The sequence below is a fragment of the Acanthopagrus latus genome, chromosome 14, assembly GCF_904848185.1.
Source record: "Acanthopagrus latus isolate v.2019 chromosome 14, fAcaLat1.1, whole genome shotgun sequence".
NCBI classification, from domain to species: domain Eukaryota; kingdom Metazoa; phylum Chordata; class Actinopteri; order Spariformes; family Sparidae; genus Acanthopagrus; species Acanthopagrus latus.
In genome coordinates, this window is record NC_051052.1 from 15739576 (window position 1) to 15761615 (window position 22040).

The 22040-nt window shown below is 43.4% G+C and overlaps 3 protein-coding genes across 6 annotated transcripts in view; 2 read left to right on the plus strand and 1 right to left on the minus strand.

The window, feature by feature from the left end:
• The window catches only part of uhrf1bp1l (UHRF1 binding protein 1-like), a 32949-nt gene extending 17519 nt beyond the window's left edge, over positions 1-15430 (minus strand). For 2 of the 4 annotated variants that reach the window (XM_037122290.1, XM_037122293.1), the window contains exons 1-3: positions 14797-15430; positions 4408-4570; positions 2174-2212 (exon numbers count right to left, since the gene is read on the minus strand). In XM_037122290.1, the coding sequence (XP_036978185.1) occupies positions 2174-2212; positions 4408-4570; positions 14797-14840 (246 nt within the window). In that variant the 5' untranslated portion in view covers positions 14841-15430. The remainder of the gene's footprint in view (positions 1-2173; positions 2213-4407; positions 4571-14796) is intronic. The other 2 variants (XM_037122292.1, XM_037122291.1) reach the window with 1 other exon arrangement.
• On the plus strand, positions 5-2113 carry LOC119032772 (collagen alpha-2(VIII) chain-like). The gene has a single exon (XM_037122303.1). The coding sequence runs from the start codon at positions 999-1001 to the stop codon at positions 1731-1733; it is 735 nt and encodes a 244-aa protein (XP_036978198.1). The 5' UTR covers positions 5-998; the 3' UTR covers positions 1734-2113.
• Positions 15431-16869: 1439 nt separating the features above from the next.
• ckap4 (cytoskeleton associated protein 4) lies at positions 16870-21000 on the plus strand. Its single transcript, XM_037121651.1, has 2 exons — positions 16870-17784; positions 19530-21000. Exons 1-2 carry the CDS (start codon positions 17449-17451, stop codon positions 20604-20606), a joined length of 1413 nt encoding a protein of 470 aa, XP_036977546.1. The 5' UTR covers positions 16870-17448; the 3' UTR covers positions 20607-21000.
• The last annotated feature ends 1040 nt before the right edge of the window (positions 21001-22040 follow it).

A 22040-nucleotide genomic window follows, 5' to 3' on the forward strand; every position in this document is an offset into this window, starting at 1 on the left:
AGCAAGTAATGGGCTTAACTACACATCCCAGTGACCAATGTCCTTAGTCATAGCTCTATCTTTTACATACTCTTTCACAGGAATATTGTCCAGCTGCTGTAGCCATTTCCGTAAAACCATTTTCGTAGATAATCAGTAACATTTGTAGTGTGTAAGCTGCCATCTTTGTTGCGCAGTACCAAATCAGGCAGCTGGCAGTAGCCTGGCAGTAGCCACGTCTGGCAGTAACTGTGCTGCACATTGCCAGACAGCAGCAATATGTGGACATGCCCTTGGAAGTGCATCAGCCGCCCCACGCTGCAGACGCAGGATGTGCGCTCCAGCCGTTAGGTATTTTTTTGTTTAGTGTGAAAGTTCAGCCTGGGATCATTTCCTTCAGCTTTCACGCCTCCTTCATAGACAAAACAAATGAAATATCTCACTTGAAATGTGCCAATATCCGCACCCAATACTGACAACAGATCCGCAGGTAATAACTCAAGTATTCACTACGCGTTTGTCTTAATGTCCATGTACTTTGCACTTCTTTCCAGTGTTTTTTTCTCGCTGTAAGATAAGCATGCCAATCAGCTAAACACAATGTTGGCAACTTTGCAAGCTTGAGTCCTGCAGTATACTTCAGTTGTGTAGAACAAAGATGTGGAAACTGCCTCAATTTTGTTCACTTTCACGTTAGTAGCTGGTTGTCTAATAAGGTAAAACATCTTGAAACTGAGTTATACAATCTGCCAGCCAACCGGCATTCAGTTTAGTCACCAACAAACAGATTACATGAAGTGCTACTCTGCAAGCTTTTAACAGAATGCCTTGCAGTGTATAATCCTGATTATAATGTCAAATGATTAACAACTAGTTTTATGTTCCCCTTAAGTGTTTGTTGTATTAAGTAACCAGGGAAGTGTGTCAATGTTGCACAACATTACGGGTTGTAAGTATAAATAAGGTCTGAGGACTACGGACCGCGCTCAGCAAGCGGGTTTCGTGAAGACAAGTGTAAAATGGAGCGTGCAGTCCTCCTGCTGTTGTTGGTTTCAGGCAGCCTGTGCAATGGGAATTACAGCCACCTGGGGACCGGGACCAGCCTGGCAGTGTGTCAACCCGACACCTGCGCCCTGCTCAGCGAGGTGGCAGCCATGAGGGAGAAGATGGCAGCCACGACACAGACGCAGAGCAGGCTTGAACAAACCCTCAGCACCATGATGCAGAAAATGGCCACGGTCGAGGCCAACATGCAGTCCTACAGGAGCCAGGTCGAGGAGCTCTCGATGGTAAACCAGGCTCAGGAGGAGCAGCTGAAGGCACTCAAGGACATCACATCTGCAAACACGACAAAGATGGCTTTCACCGCTGCTTTAGGAAGCTCCATTGGTCCATTTCAACAAAGCACACCGGTGAAATACCAATCAGTCCTCTCCAACATTGGCAGTGGCTACAATCCCAGCACTGGCATCTTCACAGCCAGGGTCCGGGGGATGTACTACTTCAGATTCACAATGTACAACAACAACGCTGGACAGCCCAACTCGGTGGTGGCACTGATGATGAACAGCCAGAGGTTGGTGCATACGTGGGACACTGCGGGCTCAGACAACCACGACAGCGCATCGAACGCAGCAGTGGTGCAACTGGAGCCTGGAGACAGCATGTTTGTGCAGCTCGAAGAGACCAGAGTGCTCTACGACGACGCCTTTAACTACAACACCTTCAGTGGTTTCCTGCTCTTCACCTTGTGACAAACTGTTCATTTGAATGTGTAACGCAGCAATGTTTAAACCTGTAGTTTTACTAATAGTAAAGCTGCGTTTTATTCGGTCATCTGTCGCTGTAAGTCCCGGGGAAACAACAGACGATACGTCAGAGAGTGAGCAGGAAGTTGGCAAGCATGACTACACATAATGTAAATTAAACTTAAAGACATTTCCTCATTTCTGAACATTTCTGCCTGAATCATGTTGGACAGATTTTGTTGGCACTGGTCGCTGTTTAACAATGAAGGTAACAAACTAGGTCTCTTGTTTTCATTGTTTTGATTGAGGGACAGTTTAACTTTTTTTATTCAATTGTCATACAAGAAGTTTTAATGACTAAAATGACAATAAATGAAATATATAAAGATGTGTTGATGTCCTGTTTTGATTATGTGAGCAACAGGTGCGGGTCGTATGAAACTTACCAAAGAGATCGGGTGAGTCTTCAACTTTGTCCATGGTATCTGTGAACAATAACAGAAACAGCGGCTTAGCTTTTTCAGCCTCAGCCAATGGGGGCTGCAAAATTAAATTAAATGCAACCGAACTGCCCAGAATTAAATCTAGCACAAAATGGCAGGCGAGGTAGCTCAAAAAAAAAAAAGAAAAGGAAAAAAAAAAGAAAATCAATGAGCGCAGCCTGAGTGGCAGTTTGCTCCATTCAGCTCCGGAGCTCCATTAATCCTCAGCACGCAGCCTCTCGATTCATGTCCGTGTCACATTATACAGCAAAGGAGATTAAATGCTTATGTTCATGCGCAGTTTTTCGCCCACAGAGCGACTCGTTCTTTGAGACATCATAAATCACAAAGTGTGAAAATACATAGCATTTACGGCTCTAACTGAATTAGACATGGGCCTCAGTCAGGAGGGGCCGGCAGGGGTTACTGGCTCAGGCCCGTCACTCAGAGTCATCAAGCAAATACTTTTATTGATGTTTTAAATCAGTGTGGGCATTTATGGGGAACCAATAGATCAACTTTTATTCAGTTTTTGTGTGACAGTCGTTTAAAATGACGTAGTGAGAGTGCTGGGGTTAGCTCCTCTGTAACAGGAAGGCACAAAGAAGAAATGACGATCGACGCGAGGAAGTAAGATACAGATCTGTTCTCTCTTTTTTTGTATTTCTTTTAACTAGTTTAACAGCAGACAATGGATGCAGTACAACAACTCCACGGTTCACTGAGAAATCTAATGCTCCACGTATGTCTCTTGTAAATGATCTGGGTATTATGGGTGCAGTATCGCATTAGTTGAGTAAATGTAACAGGCTACAGGAAGACGGCAAAGGAAGTCTGGTGACAAGTAGAATGGAGACTCAAATGTGTACTCAGAAGTGCAAAGATAAGGTTGAGATATTGTGTAAAAAGAACAAGGGGGAAAAGAGAGAGAAAAAAAAAAGCTGAGGTGGAAGAGGAACAGAGGAGCACGAAAGTGGACCTTGGTCTGAATAAAAGTCCAGTCACGAAGCAAACTACGCAGTTCTATTCACTGTTTCCAGGGTGTGTCAGAGTCTGCCCTTATAAATGGTACTTTGCTGGCGACCGTGACTGCATGAGGGGCATCAGACAGCTCCGGCAGGACAGAAGATAGGTGTTAACTGGTAACTGCTGTGTCGGGACTGGAGTGTCAGCCTGTCTGTATTCATAAACAAGAGGATATCTATGCAGCTCCCCTTTAATTTAGGCCTGAAATAAAACCACGTAAATTAGTTTTGGTCATAATTTTAAATATCATTCAGTAAAATAAATCTTTTTCTGTAATCTGCACAAGGTATAGTTCAGGCTGTTTGAAGAGGATTGGAAGCCATAGCAGCAGCAGTAACTCTGGTGTTCTGCAATGTATAATTAATGTTTTTGGCAAAAGGAGTTTGGTAGCTAATGACAGAGTTATATAACAGCTTAGGCTCCCCGTTAGAAGCGGCTATGTGACGGCATGTTAAAGCTCGGAAAATATCCTAAATATAAACGCATTCTTAAACTGATATTGATTTTTTTTCTTTAAGGTGGTTTAAATGAGTTTTGCTGCTGCGCCCGTCTACAGCATCTTAGTTAACTTGCAGGCTGTTGCTTTTCCATGGTGGTGGCATGGCTACCGTCATGTACAAACCACTGACTGCAGATAAGTAGCTCATACAAACCCATTCCAAAAAATCCAAACCAACCATTTAAATAGCTTAATAATTCAGCTTAGCTTCCCTTATAGACTTGAAACAGAGAATGACATGTAGCTGGGTTCTGTCTGACGGTAACAAAATCTGCCACCTGCATCTAAAAAGTGTAAAAACAACTGTTTGTTGTTTTAAAGGTTTTGGCCCGACTTTTGCCTTGCTCTGAGCAGTTGCCAGGCAACCAGCGAAGAAAGTTACTGTGTCTAGCCAAAAACCACATGTAAAAAACAAAACTTGTTGTTTTGATGCTGGTACTGACTGAAAAAACAGGATATAATATGTTAAAAATTGAGCTTTAGTGGGATGTCGAAAAGCTATCTGTTTCCAGATTTTATGCTTAGCTGAGCTATGGAGCTGCTGGATGTGACTTAAACATGACAGACGTATGAAGCTTCTCTTGTAACTCTCCGCCAGAAAGCAAGTATTTCCCATAATGTTGAGCTGTTCCTTTAAAAATGCGCTAATCTAACATGTGACGGTGTTCTTCACCCTGATGGCGGCCTTGTTGCAGCACACACGGTTGATGGCCAGCCAGGTGGGGAGGTCCAGCAGGCTCTGCAGAACCTCCTCGTCCAGCTCCAGGTTGGTCAGCTGGCCCTCCCCCTTCAGCGTGCTCAGGTTGATCTTGTCCGGCGACAGGTTCTTAGCAAACCTGAGAGACAAAAGAGGAGAAGTGCAGCTTTGAGCACGGGGAACATTTATAGAGACAAGTTCTTGGCAAAGTGACAGGCCGGCCAGACGAAACCCCAACTGTTAGGCTTTGTGTGAACAGAGGGGTGCCTTTCCAAAGCAACACACACTTCACTCCTTCAAGAACATGTTATTAATAGTTTGTCATGACAATCGGCCAATATTGTTTACAGCGAGCCATTTTTAAACATGCAGAAAAAGCATTAATTTTAGAATGAATCATATTTCAGAACAAAACACATGTCCTCTTAACAGCACACTGTTTGTGCACAGGAAGGACAAAGTGTACTCAATCCTCATGATAAGCACCAACGCTCAACTTGACTTCACAGGTGAGCGTCAAGAACGGCTGGCAGCATAATTAATTTAACTATCATCAAAACCAGGTGCAATATCCAAATCGCAAAATGTGGGACAAGACGGTATTATACTGAAGTACTGTGGTGCTGCAGACGCTCCTGACCTACTAATCTTGTACTCCTGATGTGAGAAAACATGTTTTCTTATTATAGATCCAAACAAATGGCACATCATGATGATTGCAAACGTTTTTGCAGTGAAAGTGATCATTCATCATAAATCATATCACGATAATGTCTTTTTTTAACCATATCGTGCCGTCCTCTCGAGTTAATATTGACATAACCTCAATGTCGTGCAGAAATGTGTACATGCGAGGTCTCTGTATGTTGCACTGATTCTGTGTGTTAAGCTGAAGCACAAATAGACTTAAGTAAATAGACTTGAACACACAAACTCAATGTCCATGACCCAGGAGTTTTCTGCCCCTACAGTTTGATTATTGGTTAATAGTTAGCGGAGTTGCCAGGTCCTAAATGGTTTACTGACCTGTGCACCAGGCTAATAGAACCTCTTAGAAGAGGGAAAGTATTGATTTCACATTCTCGAGCTGTCAAGAGCAACTCAGCCTTGATCCTGTGGCATGTAGAGGTGCAAAACACCGGATGCCCTCCTGGTTTTTAATCTATAATCATGTTTAAAATCCCCCCAAACTTGTGGTCTGTGGTTGCTGAAGACAAAAAATAGCTCTTGAGAAGCATCAGATCCAAGCTAGGAAACAGTATTCAATAAACAGAACCACTTCATTCTAAACCACACATATACAGAACAGGTAGGCTTAACCTTGTTACCTACTGTACTTAATCTCTCAAACACTTAAAGTGTGTATCTGAAAGTAGGCCAGAACAAAGCTCAGTTTCACAACAAGCACACATTCCCACCAGGAAGACCTGATTATCATGGCCATAACCAAAGATTTATTATTTTATTACCTGACTAATTTAGATACACACTATAAGGAAGACGTGCACTCTTAAAACCTATACTTTGAAGTTATTCCACATCAGTGGCGATGCAATACCTGATTTTTGGCACTGATATAACAATTCTTATATTCGGGGTAAAGGAATCTTACAGCCAATATAAAGCCCAAACTAGGGCAGGATTCGTAAAGAAGAAATCTGGGGCACACGGGTATAGTAAAGGCTTTTAATAAGGTCGAAAGTTTATTTTTGGTTCCTTCCTTACTTGTAGGATGATTCATTATGTCTTTCTCAGGATATACTTGTCGTTTTGGGGGGATATTTTGCCATTGTTTTACAGAGATGGCAGAGACGCAACTAGCAATGGGGTGACTCAGTTGGGGAAAGACATGAAACAAATACAGCTGGTAATATTGGTATCATTTTTAACACGATTTCAATGATCAGGACCAATACAGTAACAGGTGCCGCAAGAAGGCCGTTTGTATCACCACCTATCAAAAAGACGTGGGTTATGATAATGGAGCCACTCAGTAGCTGAACAGAGACAAAGGATTTTGTTCTGATGGTCTGAGTCTTCACTGATGGAGGACTATCTAAAAAGGTGCAAAGAGACTTTGCAAAGTGAGCAATGCTTTGTGATTCCGCAGCCCACATTTTAAATGATTCACTCCATCAAATTCCTGGCTCTTTCTGCTCAACACCTTGTCCTGGCAGCATTAGATCCTTCTCTAATTCAACATCCCTGTAAATTATTCAGTGGTAGGGAGCAACAGACATAAACAGAGACTCGGCGCGGTGGAAAAGGAAACAGGACAAAAAACGACGACTGTCACACAAACAAAAATGCAAGTAATATTGTGTGCACAAGCCCTCGCATGGGCATATACACACTGGAGAGAGACCGAAACTCTTGAGAGATGGATGTTGTTGCTGCTGGAGTGTCTCAGCCATGTGACCAGTGAAATATTCATCCCTGCTGCTGATCAAGTATCAAGCAGCTAGCCAGCTAACTTCTCTCGCTGTTTCTCTCTCACTCCTTATCTGGCTCCTCAGTCTCCCTTGGGCCACCTCTCGCTTCCTCTCCCCTTCTTACGAAGTCATGAATAAACCAGAACCGTAGTCAAATAATAAGCTGTTGATCGGCTGTCTAACCACAAGTCTGCCAACACTAAATAAGCTAAAACACACACACACACACACACACACACACACACACACAGACAGATCCTACACTATACTGAGGATATCAGCAAGAAGCAGAGGTTGTTAACTTCAGATACACGTCATCTTTGTCCTTTCATCTCGTCAGCCATTATTCCAGTCAGAAGGGGCCGAGCTGACCGGACCGAATGCAGGACCATAAAGACATTAGGACTAGCTACTGATTGCTGATAAAACTTAAATTACCTACGCAGCAGGAAATAAATGCCCACATTCAGGTTTGCAGAAGTTAGTTTCAACACGTTACTCATGTAAGAGATCATAAACTGTGGTTGGGTTTTTCCCAAGTGGTTAAGTTAGAAAAAGGTGCAAAATGTCAATCAATGTTTCCAAAAGCCCAAGATGACCTTGTTAAGTGTCACGTTTTTCCCATAACCCAAAAAATATAAAATCTTACAGAGGAGTAAACAAACTAGAAAATATTCACAAATAAGATGCTGGAATCAGTAGTAACAGAAGTTTTTTTTGTGTGTAATTCGGCCAAAATCTGCTTCAAGAAGTCTCCAACAGCAGTCGTCCCTTAACCACAAAACACTGAGGGCAGACTTCAGTCCGCCACTCTTTCTGCTGATGTCTGTAGATCCTGTGAAATGGAAACAGGGAGACTCCCAGCGTTTTCCTTCTCTGACTGACGGTGCGTTCGTGGCGCAGCCTGATGACATCAGTGCCAGAAGGAGAGGAGCCCGAGCAAAGACGGACAGTGTGAGTCAAACAGACGACCAGCTTGTTTTTTAGCAACCGAGACCGTGGCAACGTAACAAGAAGAAGAAATAAAGACAAAGAGAGACGGAACATACTATCCTGGTACCCTCGGGGAACTCCTCTGGGATTCAGGAATGTGGTTTTCCAGAAAAAGGAACTGGGATGGTACCACATTCTTTCCTGCCAATTCTCATTTGACCTGGCAGCAGGCCGCTTGGCTCGACAACAAAAAACGAAGAATGCGACATTTAAATAGGCCTCTAAATATTTCACTTGCCCATTCAGTGTCGAGAGAAGAGTGTAATGAGTCTGTAACATAAAAAGTCTGATAACTCTGAAGATACTTGTGGAAACTGTAGCACATAAACAAAACACATCTTGAAACAACCCACAAGCCTCTCTAATATTTCAAATGAAGTCAGTTTAACTTAATTTACCATACTGTTTTCAAAATATATTTGGATTGTCTTGTCAGAGATCTTGTCTTATTATATATCCAACTTTACTGCACTCTTGTAAGAGGACAGCAGCACTGCAGTGCTTTGGAGGCAGACTGCCTGCAGTGTGGGTGTGTTAGTAAACCAAACAGAAACCTTAAAACAACCCCGACCTAAAAATAACACCCACACACATGCACGAACCTTTTCCTATTCCTTCTAGCAAGTTGGCGTTGTCTCGCTTCTTTACCAAATATTCACATTCGATAACATCACGCTGAGGAATCTCCTTTTGACGGAGGACAACATGAACATGAGCAAACCGTCTTTTTCATTTAGTTTTTCCGCTTTTAACACGGTCCTTTACTGGCAAATCTTTCACCTCTGTTATTTTTAGATGTCTGTAACGATATAAAAAGAGTGATCTGACCGAGCACTGAATAACGGCGTGTTTTGGTTTCACACGTGGTTAAAAGGTGACGAAATAAAGCTTAGAGGTGTTTCGACCATAAAGGTCAAAGCTACAACATATTAGTTTTACATTTTGATGCCATTGGTGATGGTCCTTTTCATAATGATGACAGTTAAAAATGTGTTATTCGACATCATCGATGCACTCAAACCTACTTCTGTGGACTTCACATGGCATAATCAACAATGCTGTGTCTTACAAGGACAAAACTAACATTGATTTTTAGTAATCAAAGATATTTGGAACTTAAATTCATTTGCACTAAAAACAGTCATGTGTCAAAATGTTTAATAACAAGTTATTTTCACTAGTTGCAGATTCAGATTCAGCGTTGACTTGCTACTTGAGACGTGTAATCAATGAGACCAATCAAGCGAATGTTTCATTGGAGTCAAAGTGCCACATTTTAGGTTAAATCAATGACAATCGACCAGACCAATAATCGGTCTATCCCTCAAAATAACACCCTAATCCACCCCTAACATCTTGATAATTCAAATCAGCTTTGAAAAGCCAATTTAAACAAATAAAATAAAGTTTTGAACATAAACATGAGGACTTTGGCAGCTCTGTAGAATTTCACAGCTCCTTAGTAAATCACATGTTCAGAGTTGTAATAAAACAAATAAATGTTTTAAATGGTATATTATATTGTAAACTAATTTACTTAAGTTGTTTTCTTATATAACATATTGTCACAAGAGCACATATCGTGCTTAAAAAAGGCATAATGATCTCGATCAGCTGATACTGACTGAAATACATTACGTAGCCCAGTTATTAAAAAGACTGAGTCATCTCTAAGTTATCATCAAGAGGGATTACTTGAATTACTATCATACATACCAGCACAGGTGCAAAACACACACACACACACACACACACACACACACACACACACACACACACACACACACACACACACACACACACACACGCACACACGCACACGCCTACAGCTCTACACATAACACACGCCTACAAAACACCTCCACAAACACGCCAGTAGACAATAATTCACCAACACCCAGGCAGGCAACCTGTCTAAGTGAAGGGAGTTCGTATTGGCAGCGAAGGCCCCAGAGTCCTGGAATACGAAGAAAAGGTTAGCGTGAAGGACAAAACCCACCACAGCGGAGGACGCCCAGGCCCAGAGGGACCCTGGTCAAATGTCGTCGCTGACGCACACAAACATGAAAACGCACACACATACACATATTTTACAGCTACACAGTGATGAGACACCCAGCTAGGCACTCAGTCATGACTCATGCCGTAATAGCCTTCCCACCAGCAGTGAGCGATTACACTGGGAATAGTGGGGTTCAGCATCATCATCGCACGGCTACTGCAGGATGGGGAGAGTCGGGCCTGAAGAGGCTCATGATGACAAACACAACAGCAGAGATGGATCCATCTCTCTCACCCCAAATGGCCACTAAAGCTCCACTGATGGAAAAGTGATTTCTGCACACAATGGAGATCACGTTCATAATACTGGTGTTACAACCGGCCTCAGCTGAGTCAGAGTTGAAAATTGTTCCCGAAACTCACCAGACTCAACTTCGCTGATTGAAAATGTAATGGAGGAAACTCTGGTGGGAGCAGTTGGCGGTCCCAAGATTTCTGATAACAAATGAAACATCGTTATTACATGAAATCAAAGGCTCAAATCACCACTGACAAGATGAAAACTGAGTATTGTCATTTAACAATACGTGTTCAACACTAATCCCTCCGTGGTGCACGTTATGATGCCAGCTGATATAAAAAATGTTTTATAACTTGACTTTGCAAACAAGTAAACACACGCCTTTCATACAGCCAGCTCCTGGCAAAGTACTGCAACTTTATTCCACCACAGCGTTCTGCAAGTAAGGTAATGAAAATGTCAAGAGTAAGTGTTGAATTGTGTAAAAACAGATTGAGCCAGCAGGATGTGACATGGGTGTAACATTCTGATTGCGTTCTATGTGTGGGACCCACAACAGGAGGTTTAAACAGCAGCTCACAGCAGAATCAAAAAAAGAAGAAAGGCAACCGAAAAACTAATCGAGTAATCAAGAAATCATTGACAGATTCATTGACAATGAAAATAATCGTAAGTTGCAGTGTTATATTTAAATGCTTGTTTACTTTCCTGACAAATGTTGCCACCATCGGCTTCGTTGCTGCCGTCGCCACGACTTAACCCCAAAACGGACCTCACATTCCAGCCTGACCATAAGCATAATCTCTGAGGTCATGAACGCTGTCCATTAGCAGGTAGCGATAATCCTTTCTTTGTCAGAGACCTGTGACACTCAGACCTTCCACATTCCCCTGTGACCGAGGATCTGATTTATGCCGTCGACAGCCTGCAGGACTGTTGAGCTGCGGTCTTGTGACAAGCAGCTATTCACTCTGTTATTGGGAAGGTATGGAATGCATAGGTATGGGTCAGTTCAAAGCAAGAATACACTTTGAGGACCCCAAAGTGAGTGTGCGGCACTTTTCTGGTTCCTTCAAAGCAAAAATAAACTCTAACAACATCACTTCAGAAAGCTTTTAGCAGGGAGAAGTTTCCAGACATGAAGTAGATCACTGCGGATGACCTGCGTAATGGGTTGTTTCCATCGAGCTTGGAAGATTTTTACTGTACCACTAGTAGCAAACCACAACACTGAGTGTACGTCTCTTGTACTTTTACTGTGTATGGTTTTGTTCTGATGCAAACTAACCATTACTTCTATTGTCAGTTAAACTGTAGATAATTCTCTCAATTAATCAATCAGTAGTTTGGTCTATAAAATATCGGAAAATGGTTCAAAAATATGTTGATGAGTGTTTCCCGAAGCCCGAGAGGATGTCCTTAAATATCTCATTTTTCAGAAGCTGGAATTTAGAAGTAAAGCAAAACTAGTCCAGCTTCTGAAATGTTAACGTTTGCTGCTTTTCTCTGCTTTAAATCTTTGTAATATCTGAATATCTTTGGACTATAAGCTATGTGATAGACAAAACAAGACATTTGGTGACGTCACCTTGAGCTGTCTTACCTTTTTTAACATTTAAAAATGCTCGACAGTTATGTGCAGCCCTTAACTCCTGTATTCAATGTTAAGATGAGGAAATACCAACTGAACGCAACGCATTTTCAACAGTGAACAAGATAGGAAAAGTAGAGGACGGGGAGCGGGGAAAGATGGAATAAGGAAACGAAGTGAGGAAGAAATTGGGTAAAGTAAGGAAGAGGGAAGAAAGTGAGACATTCCAAGTCTCCTTTTCCCTCCAGCGCTCCATTTGGGAATGTATTCTCTCCATCAATCACACCAAGTTTGACTCTCATTCCCCATCTGGAACACCTCGATTTAAGCTCCTGTATCAGAATATCAATCAGCTCCATGTTCCTGCTCTCCAACTGAGTCTAACGTTTCACTTCTCTGTGAAAGCAGGAGAAACTCTCTTTTGGGGGAACCAAGTAGTGAAAATGTGATCAAGTATGTCTAACTGTGTTTGGCCATTTCACCATGCTTCTATTTGTATACTGTATGTGTGTGTGCGAGTGAGTGTGAAACATGACCTGTCTGGCTGAGGGCCAGGACTCCTGTCGATAATCTAAACCGGCCTGTAATGCAGACAAACACACACCTTGACATCTAGTCACCCCCAGGGGCTACCTGAGTTCGACCCTCTGCCAAGCACTTCATCGATACACTCTCACGTCACAAAAAACACACAGTAACTGGAGCTGGGACAACTAGTTTATCAAACGACGGTTAGTTGCTAACTATTTCGATAATCAATTCAACATTTCAGTAGTTTTTAGTATAAATGTCAACCATTTGCTGGACAATTTGCTGCTTTTACTCGTCATTTATGACAGTAAATGACAAATCTTTGGGTTTTGGACTACTCGTTAGGGAAAAGAAGCAATTCAAAGATGCCATTTTGAACTCTGAAGAATTCTGACACACGTTCTTATTAATTTTTAACATTTTACAGACTGAGCAATTAATCGTGAAAATAATCAGAAGCTGAAGTCCTGCCGACAACTCCAAAATGTCCCTCACTGTTAACAAACTAATCCTGGCACATGAAAAGTCACACACAATGCCTCTTCCAAGAGCTGCCATTGTACAAAAAGGCCCTCTCAACTAGTTTAATATGTCTCACATGCCTCAGTGCACTTGTCTTGGCCAGAGGAGGAACAGCCATTGCAGACTTCTGAGTCAATGAACTGTAAAGATGTGGTGCAGCCTCTCCTGGTCACAGACAGTATTCTACAGCAATGTGCCCTCTGCAGCTGTTCAGCATGGAGGCTGAGCTGACATGTTGACACCCACAACATGACCTGTAGGTGTGTGAGCACACCTACAGAGTGGATGAATAAGCCTGCGAGTGGTGCAAGCTATTCTTGGCCGTTGCTGATGAAGCAGCACGAATCAGCAAGCGAGCACATAAAGTCTAAACCATCCTCGAGATAAACCACTCACGCACGCATGATGATAATCTACTGTGTTTGCAGCCACATAAACGGTGATTTGGCATTCTGACACCAGCGCTCTCACTGTGACATCACAACGCCAAACTGAGCGGGATTGGCGAACGGACGGGTCAGCTCCCGCCGCTCCATGCCCGACCAATCAGGGGCAGGGCAAAGAAGATCAGATGGCAAGCCCGAAGACAGATGACATCACGACTCTTCAAGTCACTTCCTGTCAATGGTGATGCTAATGCTGCTGAGGGCGTGCACAGTCATCTGCAGAAACACTTGCCTCAACACACACACACACACTGGCCGAGCACAAGGAGACACACACAAGTAAGAGTACGAGGACAATGAAGGGCATGCCACTCACAGTGCTAATCTTGGCTGCTGCATTGTGTTCAATTATGTAGGACAAAGCAATCCTAAACATCGTTAACCAGTGGGTGACTAATTGATCACACATCAGTCACCACAGAGACAGGTCTTTCTTTGTGCTTTACACGAGGACAAAGCTGTCCACCTGCATACTGATGAGCTGTCTTCGTCATCGGTGACCTGCGTTAGAAATATGACAGCTGTCATTTCTTTCATCCAGTCCCAGTGTCAAGTCCCCCTTTCAGTTTCTATCACACAGCCTATTATCATTCCACACAATCCACTGCTGGAAGGTGTGAGTGTGCTGCTCGAGGTCATTAGCAGGTTAGTTCATGGGAGCAAAACGGTGCTGCATGTTTCAAGCGCTCTCACTGGGACAAAACAAGGAAGTAGTCCATTGAAAGTCCCTTGGGGGACAGTGGAAAATGCTAAATAATAGATGTAAAATGGGTCGCACTGAATGCTGCAAGACATTAGAAAAATAAATGGGGCCTCACACAGCAAGTGGTAGCGCCATTAAACGGATCCTGAACCAATATTACACTCATTTATCTCCTGGCACCCGAGAGGCTGACACGAAACGCTGTCAGATGGGTTTAATAAAAGGTGACTATGGGAGATGTCGCTCTCTAGATCATCTTGTGTTGTGTGTCGAGTGTCTATAGAGGCGTAAAGTCCAGATAAACAGGGTTTAAATCCGTGAAAACAAACATGCCCGAGCACTTAACACTCACTATGTCAAATTAAACTCTACTTATCTCCCAGTTAGGATTTACGTTCCTGTTTGTGTTAGCTACCAAAGCTTGGAGAATAATTTGCCCTCAGAGGACGACTGAGATTGACGTAAACAATCTGACTCAACCCCCCGACTGGTTCAACCTGCTAAGGCAAGTGTTTAGGGATTAGCTCCTCACCGGCTAGCTAACACCCGAGTTAGCAAGTTAGCAAGTGACTAGCCACGTCTCGGGTCAGTGAGGGTTACGTCAACTGAAAACGCAACTGACAGTCTGACAGACAACAGGGATGTGCGCTAACTCAATAAACCAAACGAATAAACATGTCCGTCCATGTTTAACAAAGAGCACAATTCGTTTTGGTTTCGTTTGAAACCTTAAACTAACATTTTTTTATGGCTAGCTAACGTCTGTCTGACAGCTGAGTTCCCCTCCGTCGCCCCTTTTCTCTCCGCTCCCTGTCTGGTTACGTCAACCACCGTTCAGGACTGACCTGGAGAGATGCTTCAGGATCTGCTTCTTGATGAGCCCAGCCATGGCCGCACGAATCCGATATCCGCCGCCGCCGGGTGTCTGAGCTGTCTGGCTAGCCTGCTAGCGTAACAGCTAGCTTATCCCACTCGAGGTATAAACACACAGCTCAAATTCTCATCCCCGTGTCAGTCTTCATTTTAACGGTGTTCCCGCGTCATTCTCTGAGAGATGAGGGAGCAGGGGCGGAAAGACTGCATTCCACACGTCCGAGGGAGAGCTGGGCTCGGAGACAAAGCATATCACGTTAGGCCATTTCATGCAGATTCACTGATAAAGCTCCAAAACGCTCCGGATCTCTGCAATATCATACACCGAACACCTGGACAGCGCGTCGGAGGAGCAGCGTCTGTTGTCACGGCGTCTGGGCGGGGCGTCATGACTCATTCACGGTCTGCTCGGAAACCCCGCAATTTAGAGAGGAGGATGGGATCGGCGTCTGATACTGGAATCATTTACACTCGAGGAAAAGCGTGTTGTTATCCGGAAAAGTTTCGGTTTCAAGTAAGAGGCGTTAAGATATTGCCTTTGTATCCCATTAACTAAGTTAATCTTTATCCTTACTGCCACATAATGGCTGAAACTAGAATTTACCTATTTTTTTAACTGCACCTTGAGTCAAACCTTTTGGTATGAATTTGTCTTAATGGCTTTTTTAACGAAAAAATAGTTCCTCAGTTTTGTTTGTTTGTTTGTTGTTTTTACGTTATCTGTTATTAGTTATGATGTAACAAAATATCTGTAAATATAAAGTTGATGAAAAGATACATTAAAACACTGCAAAGCTGTAAAAACCAGAGCTTTATATGGCACATTTCCTTTTTTCATTATCCTACATTCATTTCATTTATTTATTTTTTCTTATTATAATTTGTGTACTAACTCAAGCTAACCTACTCCTGACCTGTTTTGACAATAAAGCTGTTTTTAAAATGGCAATACCTTCACATGTTTCTCTTCTGGGCACTTTGTTGAATTCGAATAAAGTTTAAGAGAACACACAGGCCTTTTATACTAACGCTGCATTTAATATAAAATATAGAATTGTATTTATTCATTTACATGTATTTATTGTGCATGAATAATAGATCAGCATCGTATCTATGTGTATATAGCCTGATGCATTGTGGATGTGGCCTCAGACTTCTATCCTTCTAAAGTGCTCCTTTAGTGCCATCTAGCGTTTAAACAGAGGATGTAAACATTCTCTGCTCTTTTAAAAAGGGCACTAATGGACTGATTGTGTCATCATATGTACAGAAAGCAACTCAAGTACGTTATTTTTACTGATGGTAGGCACTTTGATAAAAACAAGAATAATCACAATAAATTAAATATACCCCAGAGAAGCACTGTTTCAATACCTGTTTATTATTGTATGTTTTTACTATTCTGTCATATATGAACCAGCTGATCAGTCTGTATATTTACATTCATACAGTGAACTCTGCAGTTCTGTTTATATTGTGCGACTATCGTGCACATTTCCTGCCAATCCAAGTCTCTGTGCAGTTACATTTATATCATTATATACTCAAAATGTGTGAATGACAACTGAGTACAGTCCTGTCATATGATATCTGTGTATGTATATGCTTTTTCTCTTATATTGTATTTTTTCTATGATCGCTTGTTTTCCCTCTTGTATCAAAAGAACTTCCTCGCTGCGGGATCAGTGAAGTCTGATCTTATCTTACCTCTACTTCCAAACAGTTTAAGGGGCACAAAACATGATTAAATCCCATTTTTAATGGAGGAAGCTACTTTTTCTTGACTGTGTCGAAGCTGTGACTTCAGCTGCTGTCTCACAGTGAGGGGATGTGACCGGGGGAGCAGCAGCAGCAGCAGCAGCCTGCAGCACCGAGACTTCAGCTGCCACGTATGAAGAGGAGGAGCGAGCTGGAGGGAAGGAGCAGCTCCTCCCCGCTGCTGCTGCTGCTGCCGCTGCTCAGCTGGGACGCTTGCAGAAAGTTTGCATCAGTCTTTTTTTTTTCTTTTTTTTTTAAGATCTGAATCAGCATTTATTGTTTGGTGTTACAGCCACGAAAACTGTACAGTATACTGATTTGTGTCAGTAACACACAGATTCATCAAGTTTAGATCCCTTCTGTAGTTTTATTCTATCAAATCAAGTGACTTAAAAGTTAAAATGAACCTAATTTCATTTTAGAAGTTTATGGAGAAAACTCAGTAAAGGTGCCACAGAGACGCTTCAGCAGAAACGTCCCTCTTGTTTATTTGGGTGGAAAATGAAAATAAAGTGTTGGATCTGGCTTCTGGTGTGAAAATGGAACACCCAGTCCACGATCGTGTAAGAGCAGGAGAAGTAATTCATTGTTTCGTGCTGTTTTAAAAGTCGTCAAACTTGGATCCTCGCAGAGGCTGGAGAACATGGGACAGCCCCCATCCGCATACCTCGACGCACAGAGCCCCGTGGAAAGACACGACGCGCTCCCTGATACGCTGCTGCTCCGGCTTGTGGGCCTGGACTGGAAACATCCTCCATCCACGACTGCAAAAAAGAAAAAAGGAAAGAAAAAAAAAGCCCAACACTCACTCACACTCCCACAAGCACATCACACTCAATCTCAGCGAGCTCCCCTACACACTGAAGATGACTGCGAAAAACCGACACAAGAGCAGCTCCGGGGAGAAGAGCGCCGCATCCAGCCAGGAGGATGCCAAGAAAAGCCCGAAGATCAGCAGCAGCAGCGGCAGCAGCAGTAACGGGGTGAGTGGCCCCGCTCCTCAGGGGCCACCGCGGTCGGGGAGCTGCCTCGCTCTCGTAGCCTCCACTGTGTTTTACATCGCGTTGATAGGCGCTGTGGGGTTCGCCGCCTTCCATCTGCAGCAGGTCGTGGAGGAAATGCGCACGACGAGCGCCGGGCAGGAGGAGAGCGCACGGCTGAGCGCGGAGCTGGCCAGTAAAATGGACAGTGTGGTTCAACAGGTAGGTGGGAAAAAAGTGGCATGAGACGAAAAGTTGTGTGAGTGACAGAAGTGACTTTAAACCACTTGTAGTTGGTGGATTAATTGTTGTTGTTGTTTTTTTGTTGGTCAGACAAGGTGACTTTGTGTGTGCCATTACATAACCGTCCATATGATGTACTGTATGTTCTGGTGGGGGGTGGGGTAGCATAGGTGAGCCTCTGTGATGGATTTCTCATGTTCTCCTTAAACTTTTTCATTGAGAACGAGTCCAAAAAAGTAGAATTAAAATGTGTCAGACTTGGTGAAAGTGAATAATTTCTACATTATTCGCTGTTTTCTTGTGTTTTCTACTGTTTGGAGAAGAACAGATGCACAGGGAAGATAAGGACAAGAGCACACTTTGTTCCATCAAGCACATAAACTGGAGCGAAATAAGTGTGAATGTGTGATTATGAGTCTCTTTCCCACTAGTATACTTGGATAGAGATTCTCATTGTTTGTACATAAATGCCCATGCAAACTAAAGCACAGAGCTGAAAGTTCTCCCGTTTCATTCATTCGTTCCTCGTTTCCTTATCGATGTTCTTCAAGGTAAAAGTCTCTACACCGTGTGTAACCAGTCTGATCTACACTGTGTGTAACCAGTCTGATCTACACCGTGTGTAACCAGTCTGATCTACACTGTGTGTAACCAGTCTGATCTACACCGTGTGTAACCAGTCTGATCTACACTGTGTGTAACCAGTCTGATCTACACTGTGTGTAACCAGTCTGATCTACACTGTGTGTAACCAGTCTGATCTACACTGTGTGTAACCAGTCTGATCTACACTGTGTGTAACCAGTCTGATCTACACTGTGTGTAACCAGTCTGATCTACACTGTGTGTAACCAGTCTGATCTACACTGTGTGTAACCAGTCTGATCTACACTGTGTGTAACCAGTCTGATCTACACTGTGTGTAACCAGTCTGATCTACACTCAGGATCTAGTGGCCTGCAGCTATGTACCATCACTGACTCGAGCTATATGATGACTCATCTCTATTCAAGCAGGCGTTCAGATGTAACTGAAGTCACAGAGACTCCATTCACCTTGTTACAAGACACAGTACCATGAGTATGAGTTTGTTTGAGTATGTTATTAAGGTCAAAAAGTTACATACTGTCACTTTAAAAATAAACTTCTACACTCATCTAAGTGATCAAGACTGAATAGAATAATTTAATTCAATGTGCAAAAACATGCTATATATCTTTTTAAGTGTCATATTTGAAGGTTTGAGGGCAAACAGACTAAACTGAGGTGATGATGAAAATTAGTTCTGGATCTTTAGGATTTGTAGTTTTAGTAACAATGATTCACAGCACAGACCATCTTAAATAGGTTGGTTAAATAAGTCACAATGTGGAATGACATCTGTCAAAATTCTTAAAACCAACACTCCTGGACCAATAAAGTCACATCAATCAATCAGTCGATCTAAATGTGTTGGCAACTATTTGATCATTTATGAATTGTTGATGAACAGTCTTTGTGTTTTGGGCTGTTGGCAGGACAAAAGATGTCACTTGACACTTTTTTAAGATTTTTTTTTAACATTTGTAGACTAAATGATAAATCGATTAATCGATAATGAAAATAAATCATTAGTTGCAGCCTTTCTTCACAGGAATTCATCACTGTATTGCCATTTTTTCCAATCACATTGTGTTAAAATGGATTAAAATGCGCTGATTCTGCATGTTTCCCTTGTTGCACAGGTGGAGTCTCTGGCGAGTGTCGTGGACGGGCTGGAGTCATCACTGAAGATCACACGGGTGGAGCTGGAGGGCTCCATCAGCCGTATGAAGAGGGGCGAGGTGGAGACCAGGAGGGTGGAGGAGGCCCTCCAGAGGCTCCAGAACGATCTACTCAGGGACCTCTCAGAGGGCATCAGCGAGGTGAAGCAGGCCCGAGAGAGGGACTTCTCCTCTCTGGAGAAGACTGTGGAGGAGCGTCTGGCCGAGGCGAGTCAGTCCATCAGGGCCAGCGTGACGGAGTTCACCGAGGCTCAGGGTGAGACGCAGAGCCAGCTGGCTGACCTTAAGGCCCGCCTGGGCGACATGGAAGACCCTGCCCTCATCAAGCAGGAGCTCACTGCCATCGTTGATGTTGTAGCTGAAATCAAAACGGCCAAAGAGGCTTCTGACGCCTCGGCCGACTCACTCAGGGAGCAGATCGGTGCTGTGAGGGCAGAGCTCCAGACTCGCAACCAGGAGGTAGCCTCGCTTTCTCAGGAAGTCCAAACAGTGAGGTCAGTGGTGCAGGAGACCGTTGGGAGTCTGAGGCAGTCGCTGTCTGAAGCTGAGGCCAGCGTCCAGGGTCTGAGGGACAGAAGCGACACACTGGAGAGCAGCGTGGAGCAGGCGGTCGAAGCCGCCCGTAATGTGGAGAGGAACGCGAATGAAGCGGCCGCTCAGGTCAGGAAGCAATCAGATGACCTGGAGGTCAGAGTCAAAGCATCAGAGGAGAACGGAGACTCGCTGTCTGCATCGGTGTCAGACATCAGCAGCAGAGTGGAGGGGGAGATGGAGGCCCTGAAGAGCAGCTTGGCGGGGCTGCAGGGCTTCGATCAGCAGGTGAGGGACTTGGAGAAGAGGCTCAGCACTCTGGAGGGCAGCAGCAGCGGCAGCGTGAAGCCAGAGCAGCTGCAGAGCTTAAAAAGCATGGTGGACGGCCTCGAAAAGAAAGCAGCCAAGCTAGAAGGCCACGACCAGGCGATCGCTGCCCTTCAGAAGGCCCTGCAGCAGACCACACGGACACTGGCCGACATATCCAAAGCTAAGGCGAAGAAGTAGGTGGTTTTACATGAGCAGAGCGACATCAGATTACCAAAACAGACAATAACGCTTCCTAAAGGGTGAACATAACCCAACCTTTCCTGTTTTCATGAAGAATTGGTTCTTAAACTTGATGTTCTGATGTCACGATGTTGCACATTTTGGTAGAAAAGTAGCCAATGTGAGGAGAAAAGCCGGACTGCTGATCTGTGAATTCAAACTCAAACTCATCTGCACTGTATTTTTTTTTTCCCCAAATGTTGTCTTTTGTTACGTTTTTACCTGCAAATGCTGTTTGTTTGTTTTTAAAAACCAACTGAATGCAAAAATAATGGGCTCCTTTTGAGCACTCCTTTGTTTACTCACTACCTTTTTGTTTTTCTACAAGAATAAAAACTCTTGTTGACTCGAAGCTGTGGAGAGTTATTTCTCGCCTTTAACTGTTAAATCATTGGGTGACACTTTGATTGAGTGGGTGTGAATGTGAATTTACAACTATACAGGCGTGATATCTCCAAACGGAGGCTTCAATCTCGTTAAAACCCAAAAAAGGAATTCCAGCTCAGTTGCATAACAAGGTCGAGTGAGCTGAACATGGTGTGCTGGGCTCACACAATGACGGGCAACGTGTAATTTTCCTCCCTCAGGTGTTCCTGCAGGAAATGTGCCTCCTTGCTCAACAACTTGTACAGGGGCTTCAAAGTGATCTATTCAGCTGGAAGGCACTTGGATTCAGACAAATTAGAGAGTTTCTGGCCAAACACAGGTGAAACACAGGATTACAGGACACAATAGGTTCAGGCTGGGATGAGATAACTCAGAGGAGGGGAACGACACCCAGCAGGGAGGGCGAAGTCTGTCTGAGTAGATTTGCATCGGCTCGATACTCACAAGCGTTTCAAGGCAAACTGCAAATTAGATCCTGGGCTTCCTGGATGAAACAGATTGATAGATACACGTCTGTGTTATTCAATTAGCTGTTGTAATGATGAGAGCGGCTTAGCTCGTGGAGCAAGTTAGGTTCCTGCGATGGTTTAAGGTGTGACACCCCACAGGGCTCGTCTCACAAACTCTCACTCTGCAACAAAGATTTAATCACAGTGATCTGTTAATTGGTGTAAAACGGTTTGTCGCAGCTCAGTCAAACTCTTATCACCTCGAGTGTGTTTGCTCCCGCACACCAGTTGAATTGATGAGCCTCAGCTCTGGTGTTGAATAATGGCCCAAACATTTTTTGCAGATGTCACAGTGAAGTTGACCTCTGACAAAAAACTGAAGTGTTTGTTTTCAAATTGTTTGATTTATATGAAACCTGTTATGCTGCTGTTTTGGTCCTAGTAAAAGACATTCTGAATCTCAAAGGGAATCGTCCTTGTAAGATAAAGGTAAAATGAAAACAATGTCACATAAAAATTATATCTTCACACAAAACTCAAAAGGAGAACCAAGGAC